General features: G+C 49.5%; 1 protein-coding gene and 1 long non-coding RNA gene across 4 annotated transcripts in view; one reads left to right on the forward strand and one right to left on the reverse strand.

Annotated features, from left to right (window-relative positions):
* Positions 1-6,303: 6,303 nt before the first annotated feature.
* Positions 6,304-13,999, reverse strand: part of RMND1 (required for meiotic nuclear division 1 homolog) — a 37,517-nt gene continuing 29,821 nt past the window's right edge. For both annotated transcript variants that reach the window (XM_040965237.1, XM_040965235.1), the window contains 2 exons: positions 6,730-6,846; positions 6,304-6,491 (listed from right to left, as the gene is read on the reverse strand). In XM_040965237.1, the coding sequence (XP_040821171.1) occupies positions 6,459-6,491; positions 6,730-6,846 (150 nt within the window). In that variant the 3' untranslated portion in view covers positions 6,304-6,458. The remainder of the gene's footprint in view (positions 6,492-6,729; positions 6,847-13,999) is intronic.
* On the forward strand, positions 6,491-13,467 carry LOC121146011. Of its 2 annotated transcripts, XR_005882140.1 has the most exons (5): positions 6,491-6,622; positions 8,189-8,342; positions 10,796-11,234; positions 12,151-12,497; positions 12,942-13,467. It is a non-coding gene; the product is annotated as an uncharacterized LOC121146011 (long non-coding RNA). The 2 variants fall into 2 exon arrangements; XR_005882139.1 differs by having other exon boundaries at positions 10,796-12,497.

Genomic DNA, 13,999 nt, shown 5'->3' on the forward strand with positions numbered 1-13,999 from the left:
ATAATGGCATGCTAAAGACAGCTCGTCATACTGAGTGCTTTCTCCTCTTCGGTGGAGTGGAAGCCTTCAGAGTGCTGCATTTGCCAGGCCTGGTGGAAAACCAGTAGTTCCCCGCACAGAGAAGGGCTGGTTAGTGGAGCTCAGGATGGGCCCAGAGCAGCTCTGGTTCTGTAGTGAGCATGGGCCTAGGGTCGCCACAGATACTTCTGAGTTAAGTAATAAGGAAGGTAAGACGGCCAGGCACTGTGCAGTGTTTAGGTACCAGTTGGCACTGCCCACCCCCACCCCGGTAAGCGCATGCAAATATCGTGAGGACTCATCCCAAGTCAGGTGTAATTCCTGTGCACATCTTGTGTTATTGAAAGTTTCAGGGTGTGTTCTGAGGCACAACCATTGAGCACGCTTGCTGTATTCCGAAGGACGCTCTCGCGGGCCTCGGGCAGTTTCATACTTCTATGTTTAATTTGGGTTGGTTTTGGTGAAACTGCATGCCCAGGTTGCAGGTAGGGTTTGGTTTAGCATTAATACAGGAGGGGGAAGGAAATGTGGCTAGGGCCCAAAACGGCTTTCTCACTGAAATAATGTTAGGAGGGATTTCTTAAATCAGGGAAATGGCATGCTTTTACAAATTAGAATATTAAGTCTAGGGCATATATTATATCCTCTGTTAACAAATCACAAGACGTATTTTAAGTTTCTTATATTTCATTGGTTTGGTCATAAAATTCATAAAAAGTGCTTATTTTGTAGTTGGTTGGTAATACACCGTATTCCCTCACGGAGTTCTGATGCCTTAGAGAGCCTTTGTTTTAAGCCTGTTATAGACCTGTGGAGTTAACGGTTTTCACCTGTGATTCTAAGAAAGTCATCTTGAATTGCTGTGGGGCTGTCAGTGTTCTGGTGGGGGGCAGGTGGGGGGCTGGCGCTGGTGCAGCTCCCTGAGTGCGGGCCGGCGCTCCCCTGCGGCCACCAGGAAGCCAGCTGCACCACCAGAGTCCTCCCTGAAGGGAGGGACAGAATGAGGCTCTCCTCCGGAGGGGGGGTCCCAGGGGTCTGCCAGCGTCGGGGTTGAGTCACCGCCTCTCACTGCCACAGTTCTGGGATTTCCTGGTGCTCTGATGAGTTAGGGCTGGCTGGGTCTGCAAGTGATGTCTTAATGAAGTCAGTTTTGAATCTGAGGTCCTCCAGCCTGACTCCCTTCTCTGGGAAGCTGACTTAAAAATGTCAGTAACTTGCCCAAGGCCATTGCGCCCAGGGAAATGTAACCTGTTTCCTCTGACCTTCATCATGGATGTCATGAATAATCCATGGCTGGCTAACGGCAGAATCTTTCCCGAAGCAGTTGCAGTGCTAGAACGGTTCTCTGGTCTTGTGCTGCAGTCGGCAGGCCCCCACAGCGAGTAGCTTGCAGATAACAGGAGGTGTCTGAATTTGTTGATTGCTTAAATTGGCACGTCTCTCGCCCTGATAACTTTTAGAGGAAGCAGAAAATGAATGAATTCAGTGCAGTTGGGACGGGGCAAGTGTAGGAACAGAACCCAGCCGTCCGCACTGTGCTGTCTGCGTTGGGAAGCGCCTGGGCCGAGGCTGGTTGTGATTGAGTGGTTCAAGAACAGTGTGATGCTCTTGACAGTGTGGCTGGAGGCAGGAGACACTCCCAGCCTCCTGTTTTTGTTTTCAGCCTTCTCTGAGCAGTGGATGGCGTAATTTATTAAGTCAGCACACAGGGGATAGTGGCTGCTTCTCTCTTAAACCATTTTCTCCATCCGGCTGCTGACAGCGTGTGGGTCTTAGCGGCCTGCGTTCCTCACCTCTGCCCGGCTCCTGCGGGTGCCTGGACGACAGTGGCTTCCTCTCATCACACTGCTGCTTCTCAGGAAGCGCACGGGCCTCAGATGGCTTTTCTAGAACTGCGTGAACATGTGGTTACTGCTGTAGTTAACCTCTGAATGAGAGCCTGAAACGGCAACAGGTGTTCCGAAGGCAGGCTGGCGTTTGTGACAACTCCCTCGTGCATGTAACTGTTACTGTCGATGTTACCCTCATTTTGTGGCATACATATTCTTTCAGATTTATTTATTTATATTGGAAAAGCAGATTTTATAGGGGGAAGGAGAGAGAGCTCTCTGTCCGCTGGTTCACTCCCTTTAGTGGCTGAAGTTGAGCTGATCTGGAGCCAAGAGCCAGGAGCCTCTTCCTGGTCTACCGTGTGGATATTGGGTCCCATAGCTTTGGACAGTCCTCTGCTGCTTTCTCAGGCTACAAGCAGGGAGCTGGATGGGAAGTGGAGCAGCTGGGTTATGAACTGGCACCCATATGGGATCCTGGTGCTTGCAAGGTGTAGGAATAGACAGCCAATTGAGCTATTGCACTGGGCCTTGTAGAATATATTCTTTTAAGATTATTTAAAGATATTATTTTAATTATTTTATATTAAAGATATTATTTTAAGATATTAGTTGGGGCCCAGTGCAGTAGCCTAGTGGCTAAAGTCCTCGCCTTGCACACACTGGGATCCCATATAGGCGCTGGTTCTAATCCCGGTGGTCCTACTTCCCATTCAGCTCCCTGCCTGTGTCCTGGGAAAGCAGTTGAGGACGGCCCAAAGCCTTGGAACCCTGCACTCTTGTGGGGGACCCAGAAGAGGCTCCTGGCTCCTGGCTTCAGATTGGCTCAGCTCCAGCTGTTGCAGTCACTTGGGGAGTGAGTTAGTGGACAGAAGATCTTCCTCTTTGTCTCTCCTGTGACTTTCTAATAAAAATAAAATTTTAAAAGATTATTTATTTATTTGAGAGGCACACCATCAAGAATAGGGATGGAGTAGACGGGTTTAGTTGTCAAGTGGACTCGACTGTTGTATGTAGGGCAGACCAACTCCAGGAACCAGAAACTTCATCTTGGTCTCTGGAATGGACATGACAGATGAGCATAGTTGGGTCCTCGTGGGCTGCCTGCCCAGGGGCATTGGCAGGGAGCCAGCCTGGGATGACACTGTCCGCAAGCCCGGGCTTAACCCAGCGTGCCGTACTGGTCACAGTTGGCCATTGCTGTAGATCTGCTGTCCATTTATTAGCTACTCGGGGCTTACTGTCACACTGGCCTTTTGTGTTCATTAGTCATGTTGTTAATGGCTACAATAGTGGTTAGTGCAGACCACAAAACACTGTTACAGAAAGTTCTGGACAGTGCTGCTATCAAATTATATTTTCCGTATTGCGTATTTAGACTGCAGTGTGTGTTGTCTCGAATAGACCGTCTTTGGGGGAGACAGTGGTTAGTAAGTAGGAGCAGAGGGGAGTGTGTCTGCTGGAGTACAGAGGCCATGGTCCAACTTGGCCTTCAGCCTGGTTTCATTCACAACTACCATCCCCTCCAGGCTGTTTAGCTTTGGACGTGTTTACTTCCTGGCCTGATCTTCATTTTACTCAAGTTGGGATAATCTGTATTTATTATAGGATTTCGAATCTAAAATATCTGCTAAGCGGCTTAGTAGAATAGCTTTGTGACTGCAGATAGTTAAATCTCTTTGGAAATAACCATATATATCTGTGTGTGGGGGGGTGTATATATGTATATATATGCGCATATGAAAGATTTACAGAGAGAGGGCTTCCATCCACTGGTTCCCTGCCCACGTGGCTGCCAGCTGATCTGAAGCCTCCCAAGAGCAGCCTAGGTCTCCCACGCAGGTTTAGGTCCCAAGGCCTTGGGCCCTCTCCACTGCTTTGCCAGGCCACTTGCAGGGAGCTGGATGGGAAGTAGAGCAGCTGAGAAAAAACTGGTATCCATATGGGATCCTGGCGCATGCGCAGTGAGGAGTTAGCCACTGAGCCATCACCAGACAGACCCTGGTTGTAACAGACTTAAACACGTCTGCTGTAGCTTACGGATCATAAATTTAAAGTTACGGGTAGCAGCATAACTCATTGGTTCAGTTGCTGCCTGCCATGTGCTGGTTCGAGTCCCAGTTGGCCCACTCCCTGCTCATGTCCTTGGAAAAGCAGGGGAAATGGCTTTCCGTTAGCAGGTCCACTCTCTGCTAACGTCCCAGGGCCCTGCCCTCCTCTAGGGCGGCAGTCCTCTGCTCGAGGCTCCCCTGGCCAGCCCTGGGAGAATGAGGCAGTGGATGGGCGGCACCTCTCTCCTCCCTTCCTCTCCTTTTCTGTAACTCTGCCTTTCAGATACATAAATTGTTTTTTAAAACTTGAGAAGATTTTCAGTGATGAAATATTGTTACTTTTAAATAAAGATATCTTTTTTTTTTAAGATTTATTTTTGTTGGAAAGACAGATATACAGAGAGGAGGAGAAACAGGAAGTGACTGCCATGGTTGGTGCTGAAGCCAGAAGCCAGGAGCTGCGTCTGACCAGCGCCCATATGGGATCCCAGTTTGTGCAAGGCGAGGACTCTAGCCACTAGGCTACTGTGCTGAGCCCTATTATGTACCTTTTAAAGACTTTGTTTAGTGCATGTAATCCTATAAGTGAATTGATGTCTGCCACGATCCATATGGGAGTTTCATGTAGATCTAACACCATTCTTTTTTCTTAATACTGTATGTGTGGATTCCCTCAGAAAAACATTGTTAATGTTTACAAATGCCTTTGGCTTATCCTTTTATTCTGTGCAGTGTACAAATTACTCGATTTTATTTTGCCTTAACTATAAGGCACCAAATGTTGGTATTTTTGGTTTGGTTTATTAAAATTGTTAAAACTGATTAACCAAAACACCAAGTTGTACACATTGATACTTAGAATAAAATATTACTGAAGTGTATCTCATCATAGGGGGGGAAATAAAGTTTTATTGAGCAAACTTTGAAATTGTTCTGTTGTGTGGTTTCCTAAGTTTTAACAAATGGGGTAAACACATGTCAAGATTGAGTGTATCGGGCCAGACAGTCCAAGCTGGGAGAATGTCGAAGGAAAGCTGGCAGGGCCTCATGCAGTGACTGGATTTGGATGCAGGCCTGCTGAAGGCACGTTAACTCTTGGGAGAGGCAGAGGTACAACTCTTCCATCAACTGGTTTGTTCCCCAAATGGCCACAATGGCCGGAGCTGAGCCAGTCAGGATCCAGGAGCTTCAGAGCCCGCAGGCTATTCTCTGCTGCTGTTCAGGTCATAAACAGGAAGCTGGATTGTAGGTGGAGCAGCCAGGACATGATCCAATATGCATATAGGATGCCAGTGCCATGGCAGAGGAGGCGGCCACAGCACCAACCCAGCTGGCCATGCCCACGTCCTCTTTGGAAGCTCATGGGGTGGTGTGTTTGGTATGGGCATCTCAGGACTACACATTCACCTTGGGACTTAGCAAGTCGGTGGGCCACGCTGAGTACAGTGCTCATATAGCATGGAGCACTGACAAAATGTCCCATTTTAGAACAAAGATACTGTGTTCATGGATATGAATTTGAGGGGGTCTTCAAAAAATGGGTGAGAACTACACATGGATTTCAAGATACTTTCCAAGAAAACATTTGATGAACTTTCAAGTATCCTACATAAAAGAACATGAAACGCACCCGATGGTGCCTGTGTTGTTAAGCCACTGCCTGACGCAGGCATCAGGGGAGCACCAGCCTGGGTCAGCACTGCTGCGCCTGGATTCAGCTCCCTGCTCATGAGCCTGGGAGAGTGACAGGGAAGGGTCGCAGTGCTGTCCTCAGGCCACCATGTGAGACCTGGATGGAGTGTGGCTCCTGGGTTAGGCAAGGTCCACAGGGAAGACTTGGGATGGGCTAACCCTCTGCTTGTGATGCCCACAGCCCGTGTCAGAGCCACTGGTCCAGTTCTGCTGGAAGCAGTAAACAATGGCCCAGTGCTCTGCCCCACCTGCTGTTTGGCCAACCTGTCCAGAGGTCTGGGTTCCTGGCCGTGGCCCAACCCAGCGCTGGCCGTAGCAGCCATCTGGGGACCAACCGGCTCCTGGAGGATTCACACTTGCCCCCAGGCTGAGGCTGCCTTCCTCACTGGGGACTGTCCTGTTTGCTTTCCTTGTGCTCCTGACCTGGAGGGATGTGTGAAGGATACCAGAGGACGGCATCCTAACCCCGGGGTCGCACGCCTCTGCCTTCCTGTGACCGGGCAGTGAAAGCTGTTAGAAGGTGAGGTGACAGCGGTTGAGTGCAGCTAGCTGTGTGAGCTAGGTGTATGGAGTGACTGCTGCCAACCAGTGCCTGTGCTGTAAATACTTCAACATTACCAGTCCACTTAAGGTTTCCTAAAACTGGCAAAAGTTCTGTAGGTTGAAATAAGTTTTCCCTTTTGTGCAGACCCTTTTAGATACAGACCTTAACATTAGTTCTTCATACTTTTTATTCAACAATAAGCTGAAAAGTCCCATTTGTACACTTTTGTTTTAAAAAAATAACCTATTTAATGAGACCACCTAATACTGTTTATTTTTGATTGCAGAACTTTAGCATCTTGTCAAATGACTGGTGACCACATGATCAGAAAAATACTCGCCCCAGCTCAAACATTACCTTAGGAGAACAAAAAGCAAGAATTAGTAACTTGGCAGTTAAATTACCAGGATAAATTAAAACGCCTGCTCCCAGACTGAGAGAATGTTTGCCTGCCCTAAGTGTTTCTAGATGTTCACGCCCTTCCCCAGGTGTGTAATCTTGAGCTGCAGGATCCACCTGCAGAGCCCCGGCATCGTCAGCACAGGGCCGGCCGTGCGGTCCACGGCTGGCGGGCTGCGGGAGGGTCGGGCCTCACCTCGATGGTGATGAGGATCACGATCATCCACTCGAGGCGCAGGGCTCTCTTCTCGTTCAGGTGGTTCCGCATCAGGTCTGCCAGCTCCATGCAGTGCTGCAGCTTCTCGTTCATGACCTGAACAGGCAGTTAACAAGTCGGTCATGTATTCGATTTTAGGGAACTTGGGTATTTTGATTACAGGCTTCTGGAATTCTGTAGGCACGCGCTGGAAAGCATCCCTTCCTCCGACTCAGCTCCTCCCCCAGGGCACCCAGCCTGTGTTCCTCATTCCTTGGGATTCCATCTGGGAGACATCCTGTGATGCAGACCTAACTGCAACAAAGACACCGAATACCAAGGTTTTTTCTTTTTTGGGTGAAGTCCTGGCTTTTGGTAGCTGATCTTGGGTGTTCAGCAGCTTAAGAGGGCATCTCCACAGCAGGTATTTGCTAGGGAAGGAATCCCTGGCTTTGATGCCCATCTCCTGTTCCTGACACACACGTTGGAGGCAGCTGGATTCCTGCCAATCAGTGGTGGCTGACTTCATCCCAGCCTGACACGGGCTGTTTCAGATGAGAAGTTCCCTGTCTCTATGCCTCTCAGGCAAATAAAAAAGTTATTAAAAATCAAAGTGGCCTTCAAACTGTCTTTGAGCATGGCCTAAAGATGACAAAAGCGGTGACTACCATCTAAAATCCTAAGCTACTTAACATTTGTCATGCTGCACACTTACCACCAGATGGCACTGCAAAGGGTCTATTTCAGCATGTTGCAACAGCATTTTGCACAATTTGCGCAACTGAGTTCATGCAAAACAAACCTTGAATTCTAGACTTGAATGTGACTGTTGGCAAGCTACATACATACTCTATTTCTGAGTTTGTTCTGGAAATTGGGAAGTATGCTAATCAATCTTGGAAGGTCAGCTGTCTCCTGGGGCTTGGGGAAAGTGCAGGCTTGGACTGTGAAAACCAGACCAGTCACTACCAATGCCAAGTGCAGGTACTAACAGGGACGTGGTACTTTCTGCTCATTTTTACAGTTCTTGCACAACATGAAACTGCCTTACTTCAGCCTCAGATTGAGAATTCACGAACACTGATAAAGTTTGCTCATTTCGAGATCTGAAACTTTGCTCAGTTCTAGCATCAAATGAAAGCATCAGACATGACACTGAATTGTGCTAACACAGTTCCTGCTCCTCCAGGCCGCCTGTTTCAGCTGGCCTCCAGGCAGATGACTTACCTGCGTGCACAAGAGGGGGCAGGAAGAGGGAGGCACCAGCAGAGGGTGTAGCTTCGAGCTGGCAGTTGCCAGGAAGGTGGAGGGGGTGGGGCAGAAGAGCAGCTCCTGGCAGAGGAGACGGCACAGACAGGGATGCTGGACATGGGCATCTTGGAAGGAAGCGTGAGGCAGTTAAGCTGTGGGGCTGGTGCACACCCACGTGGCACAGCAGCAATAAAGCTCTATCTCCTAGGTACCTCCTCATCTCTGGAACCCGTGAGGACAACATGGCACCGAGTCAGAGGAGCAGGAATTCACACTGAGGCAGTGAGGCCCAGCTAGCCGGTGCTGGTGCAGGAAGGGGCTGTGAGACTGGGGATGTGGGCAGCCTCCGGGAGCTGGAAAAGGTGAGGACATGCGCCCACCCACAGCCTGGAGAGCAACGTGGCTCTGGCAACGCCCGTTCCACACTGTGACCACAAGCAGGAGGCGATCTGCATCCAGCTGCCGGGCTTATACTTTCTTAGAGCAGCAACAGCGAAGCAATGCACGGTGCTGTGATGTCTGAACTGAACTCTGCGGGTCACGAGTCCTATGCTCGTTGCCGGGCAGAAGAGACAGACTGGTAGGGGAGATGCCCCGTGTCTGCCTTCTTGGCTGATAGAGGCTGGGGGCAGGGAAGCAGGCATGGGACTCAAACAGGCGAGTGCCCAGGGCCGCACACTCACTGCCTACGGCCTTGAGGCACCAAGGGTCATCGTGGCACCATTCCCTATAAGCCTATGCCTTGGTACACCTTTTCACAGAAACTAGCTCTCATTAATTTTTTTAAAGTTTATTTATTCTTATTGTAAAGTCACTTATACAGAAAGAAGGAGAGACAGAGGGAAATCTGCGCAATAATTCACGCCCCATGCGGATGCCACAGCTAGAGCTGAGCCAGTCCGAAGCCAGGAGCCTCCTCTGGGTCTCCCACAAGGATGCAGGATCCTAAGGCTTTGGGCTGTCCTCAACTGCTTTCCCGGGCCACAGGCAGGGAGCTGGATGTGAAGTGGAGCTGCTGAGATTAGAACCTGGGATCCTGGTGTGTGCAAGGCGAAGGCTTTAGTTGCTAAGCTACTGCAACGGGCCCGCTTTCAATTTCATTCATTCTTAAAGCCTACTGTGTGCTCTGATACTGTGTGACTCCACCAGTGTTGTGGGCTAAGGAGTTGATCAGCGCTCGTTGGGATGGGCAGCAACAGGAACTGGGCTTGTAGCTCAAAACACCTAGACTAATTGGACTCATCTGTATCCAACTTCCTGGCTAAATTAAGACTTGGGGGGCAAGAATATGTAAGGAGAAGTGAAGCAGCAATAGAGAGACTTCGCGGAGACTTCCACCATCACTGGTCTCCTGTCAGTGCTTCATCCCCAGACCCTCTCCCTGTCCTCGTTACTGGGAAATACCATCCTGGAGGCAGCCTCAGTCCCCCTCGGTGTCTGGCGGCACCCGAGGGATCATGAAGCCTTTCGGCTGCGGTGAGGCAACAGCTGGAAGGCCTCTTCTCCCTCTCCCTTCCTAACTTTTTCAAAGTGAATCAATCTTTTTTTTTTTTTAAAGATTTATTTTTATTATTTTTTTATTGGAAAGGCGGATATACAGAGAGGAGAGACAGAGAGGAAGATCTTCCCTCCGATGATTCACTCCCCAAATGGGCGCAACGGGCCGATACTATGCCGATCCGAAGCCAGGAGCCTCTTCCGGGTCTCCCACGTGGGTGCAGGGTCCCAAAGCTTTGGGCCGTCCTCGACTGCCTTCCCGGGCCACAGGCAGGGAGCTGGAAGGGAAGTGGGGCTGCTGGGATAGAACCGGCGCCCATATGGGATCCCGGGCGTGCTTGGTGAGGACCTTAACCACTTGCGCCACCGCGCCGGGCCCGAATCAATCTTTTTTAAATCATTGCCAGAGAACTGAGCTATGGGAGCAGTCTTCAACTGCAGCCTGGCCAGCTTTCTGGTGGCATAGAAGGGGAATTCCTTGCAGGCAGATGAGCTGACCCGACAGGTGCAAGGTGCCCTTCCTGGCATGCCACTTCCCTCTGGGCTAACAGCAACACTGTGGTGGCACTTTCTCCGTGGCAGTTTACTTCTTACCCAACTGGCTGCTTATTTGTGTGCCTTTCTCATTGACCCTTTGGCACTTCTGACATCCCTTGTGGCTTCCGTGCTGATTCTAAGGAATCCGAGCGAGTTCTTGAAAGACACCGATCCTCACCCTCGCCTGGCTGGACCACCCCCACTCGGCTCAAACCTTCACCACTGGGGACTGTCCTGTTGGCTTTCCCTGTGCTCCTGTCCTGGAGGGATTGTCAGGGATACCACAGGATGGCATCTCGGGGAGTGCTGGGTGCTCAACCTGTCCGAGCAGCTGGTTCACCTTGGTTACTGCTCAGTAACTTGCGTGGACTTCACTAAGCAGGGCATCAGAGGGAGCAGTCTAGCTGCTTGTCAGCACCTGACCCAGTGACTCCACCCCAAGTTTCCACACCCAGAGAAAGCAGTGACGCCCAAGAACAGTGTGTTCAAGATACTCTCCAATCGGTTCCAATTCGGCTGTCTACAGACTGTGCATGAGAGTCTATTTTCAAATCAAGTTCCATGAGACACAATTTACACATAATTTAGTGTACTGGTTTTATATATTACAATTTGGAGACTTGACAAATGTCTACCTGCTTGCAGCTTTTGACCCACTATAACCACGTACAAATCTGTGTGAGGATATGTTTTAATTTTTCACGAGAAAATGGGAGAGTGGGATTGCTGGGTCACATGGTTAACGATTAACTTTATGAGACATTGCCAACTTCTTTTACAGAGTGGTTACACCAACTTGTATAAGGCAGTGCGATCACTCCACGTTCCCACTGGCTGTTCAGTTTTGGACATCCTGGAGCAGACACTTGACCTAGCACTTAGCACGCTGCTCAGGACACTGCTGCTTGAGGCCAGTGCCGGGGTTCCATCCTGCTCCCTGCCAATGCTGACTTCGGAGGCAACGGAGAAGCAAGTAACTGGCCTCCTGCCACCTACTTGGGACACGAGCACTGAGTTCCTGGTTCCCAGCTGTGGACTGACCCAGGCCCAACCACAGTGGGCATTTGGGGAGTGAACCAACTGATGGCAGCTCTCTCTTATTTCTCTGCTCTTCAAAATAAAGTGAATGAATTTTACCTCTTTCCTGGGTTTAGGACTCCACAGTTTTACCTTGAACCACTGACGAGTGATGACCTGGGACATCTCTTATAAATGATAAGGTTAGACCTGATCCGATTAAAAATAGTATGAGGTGTGGGATACAATTAAATTTTTTTTCTTTACTTTACAAAGATCTACCCAGTTCTAGCATTGTTTGTTGAGAAGAACCTCCCTCTGCTATTAACTTGTCATTTTTGTTAAATTCCCCATCCAAGTTCTAGCTCTCACTTCGCACTCTTCTGTTGCATGGATCTGAGGTGTGTCCTTGGGCTGGGATTCAACTGTTTTTGGTTACTGTATCTTTCAGTAAGTCTTACAATCAGGCAGGAAAATTCAACTTGCCCTTTTTATGAAGTTGCTCCAGCTAGTGCAGGCTCCCATGCCTTTGGCATTTATGAGATGCCCATGCCTGGGACTGCCAGCCAGCGCTGGCTCCTCTGACTCTAGCTTCCTGCTAACAGATCCTGGGAGGGAGTCCTGATGGATCCAGGACCTGGGCTCCCACCACCACATGAGGCTGGTGTTCTGGTTGCCTTTTTCCTCACCAGTTCAGCATGACTCCCTTAAGCATTTAAGGAGCAAATCAGTGGTTGGGAACTCTATCAAATTTTAAAAGCAAACAGGGAGGGGTTGATACTGTGCTCTAGAGGATAAAGCTGCTGCTTGCAATGCTGACATCCCCAAAGGAGCACCAGTTCCTGTCCTGGCTGCCCTGCTTCCAGTCAGCTTCCTGCAGATGGCCTGGAAAAACGGCAGGAGATGGTCCGAGTACTCCCAACAGAAACCTGGAAAACGCTCCTGGCTTCAGCCTGGCACAGCCCTGGCTGTTGTGGCCATTTGTGGAAGAAACTGGCAGATGGAAGAGCTCTCTGTTTCTCTTAACTCTGAGGTTCAAATAAACAAATCATTAACAAATAAATAAAGGGTGTTTCATATGTGGGAACTGTCCACTCGGACACTCACATCCCATTTCAGATCACCCGGGGTTGAATTCTGGCTGCATTCTCCGCTCTGCCTCTGCACTGCACATCCTGCCTGCAAGCATCCTGGGGGCACCTGCCGAGTCCCTGCCACGCCCGTGTGAGACCCACAGTGCATTCAGACCCTGGCTTGGCCTGGCACAATTCCAGCTGCTTCGGGGACTTGAGGAGTGAAGCAGCAGATAGAAGAACTTTCTATTTTTCAAATAAAAAAAAAGAAATGGATAAAAAGTTTAAAAATACAAAGTTCTAGCTTGCTGGGATTTTTACTGGGACTGAACTGGCTCAATGTTTCGATCAATTTGCAGAAGTAGCATTTTACACCACAAACCTGATTTCCAGGTAAGTACTTTACATTTATTCAGAACATTGCTTTTCCTACAATGCTGTGTGGTTTTTAGGAAATACGTCTTACTTATCTTTAAGAATTCCCATCAAGGCCAATGGCCAGCATATTGCTGCTTGCACCCACTGTCTTGCCCAAGCCAGGTGGCAGTGTCAGGTGGTTCTCGTGGCCTGGAATCTCTAGAGTAACTGGCAGAGTAAGGGTGATGCGGGTCAGCACCATTTGGTAGGCAGATCCCTAAGACACCAGATGGAGACAGGGTCACCCCGCCTGCCACTGTTCTCGGGAGTGTACGCGTGTGTGCTTCCTGGGCTGCAGGCTGGGCCTGCTGAGCTGCTATTGGCCAGCAGAGCACAGCAGTGCTGGGACATGGCTGCTGCGATCAAGTCATGAGGACCGAGACTCTTCCCTTGCAGAGTGGGAGTCTCTGAATCTCGCAGGTGCTTGCCTGGGTGCTGCCAGCTGCTGTGTTTGAGCTCTTTGGAGCAAACTCTGGCAGGAACTGAGGCTTTGAAGCCGCAGTCCCGCAGTCTGAGAGGAACTGAATCGCCCCAACAAGCGCCTGACTTAATGAGGAAGCGAGTCGTCCCTAGCCAGTCTGAGATGATTGCAGCCGCGAGACAGAGGAGCCAGTTAAGCTGCCCCAGACTCCCAACCATCAAAGCCACGGGACAGTAAGTGTTGCTTTCCAATGCTGACTTTCGGCTAATTGCTACGCAGTAAAAGTTAATTACTCCAACATCGGCAGGTTACTCATCAATACAAAGCTTGTCATACTCCTTTTTCATGTCTTCAAGGTCTAATTTTCTTTTAGCCTGGGTAAAAGTGACAGAAGACTTAATGAACCTGCAGATGGTACATGGGACATTACCTAATCTGAACAACACATACAAGAAGATGCTTGGGAAGAACCTGTGTGAATGTGACTGAAGGTGAGACATCTATGTCATTAGGAGACAGCTGATTTCCTACCAGGAAACAGGAAATCAGGATAAGGGCATGACATTTTTCAGCTGCCAAGTCAGGAACTCTGCCTTTTGGGGTAGCATCCTCGAGGGATGAAGAGGAAGACAAGAATCTCCCCCGACGAAGCAAAGCTAAGAGGATGTGTCTCTTGCTGGACTCAGCTAAGAGCCAAGTTCTTGAAATAAAGGAAGCAATGGAAGAAGAAACTGCTACACCAGAAAGAATACCAATATAGGTAAAGAGAACAAAATTTCATTTTTTCTAAATCATGTTTGACGGTCGAAGCAAAAATCATAACACTATCTGATGAAGTACGCCCACAGAACAGCTAAGACAATCACAGGGTCCGGTGCGGTGCCTAAGGCTGAGGTCCTTACCTTGCATGCACCACAATCCCATATGGGTGCCAGTTCTAATCCCGGTGGCACCACTTCCCATCCAGCTCCCTGCCTGTGGCCTGGAAAAGCAGTTGAGGACGGCCCAAAGCCTTGGGACCCTGCACCCATGTGGAAGACCCAGAGGAGGCTCCTGG

This window comes from Ochotona curzoniae, unplaced genomic scaffold, assembly GCF_017591425.1.
Source record: "Ochotona curzoniae isolate NIBS_2020 unplaced genomic scaffold, NIBS_Ocur_1.0 scaffold_3890, whole genome shotgun sequence".
NCBI lineage: Eukaryota > Metazoa > Chordata > Mammalia > Lagomorpha > Ochotonidae > Ochotona > Ochotona curzoniae.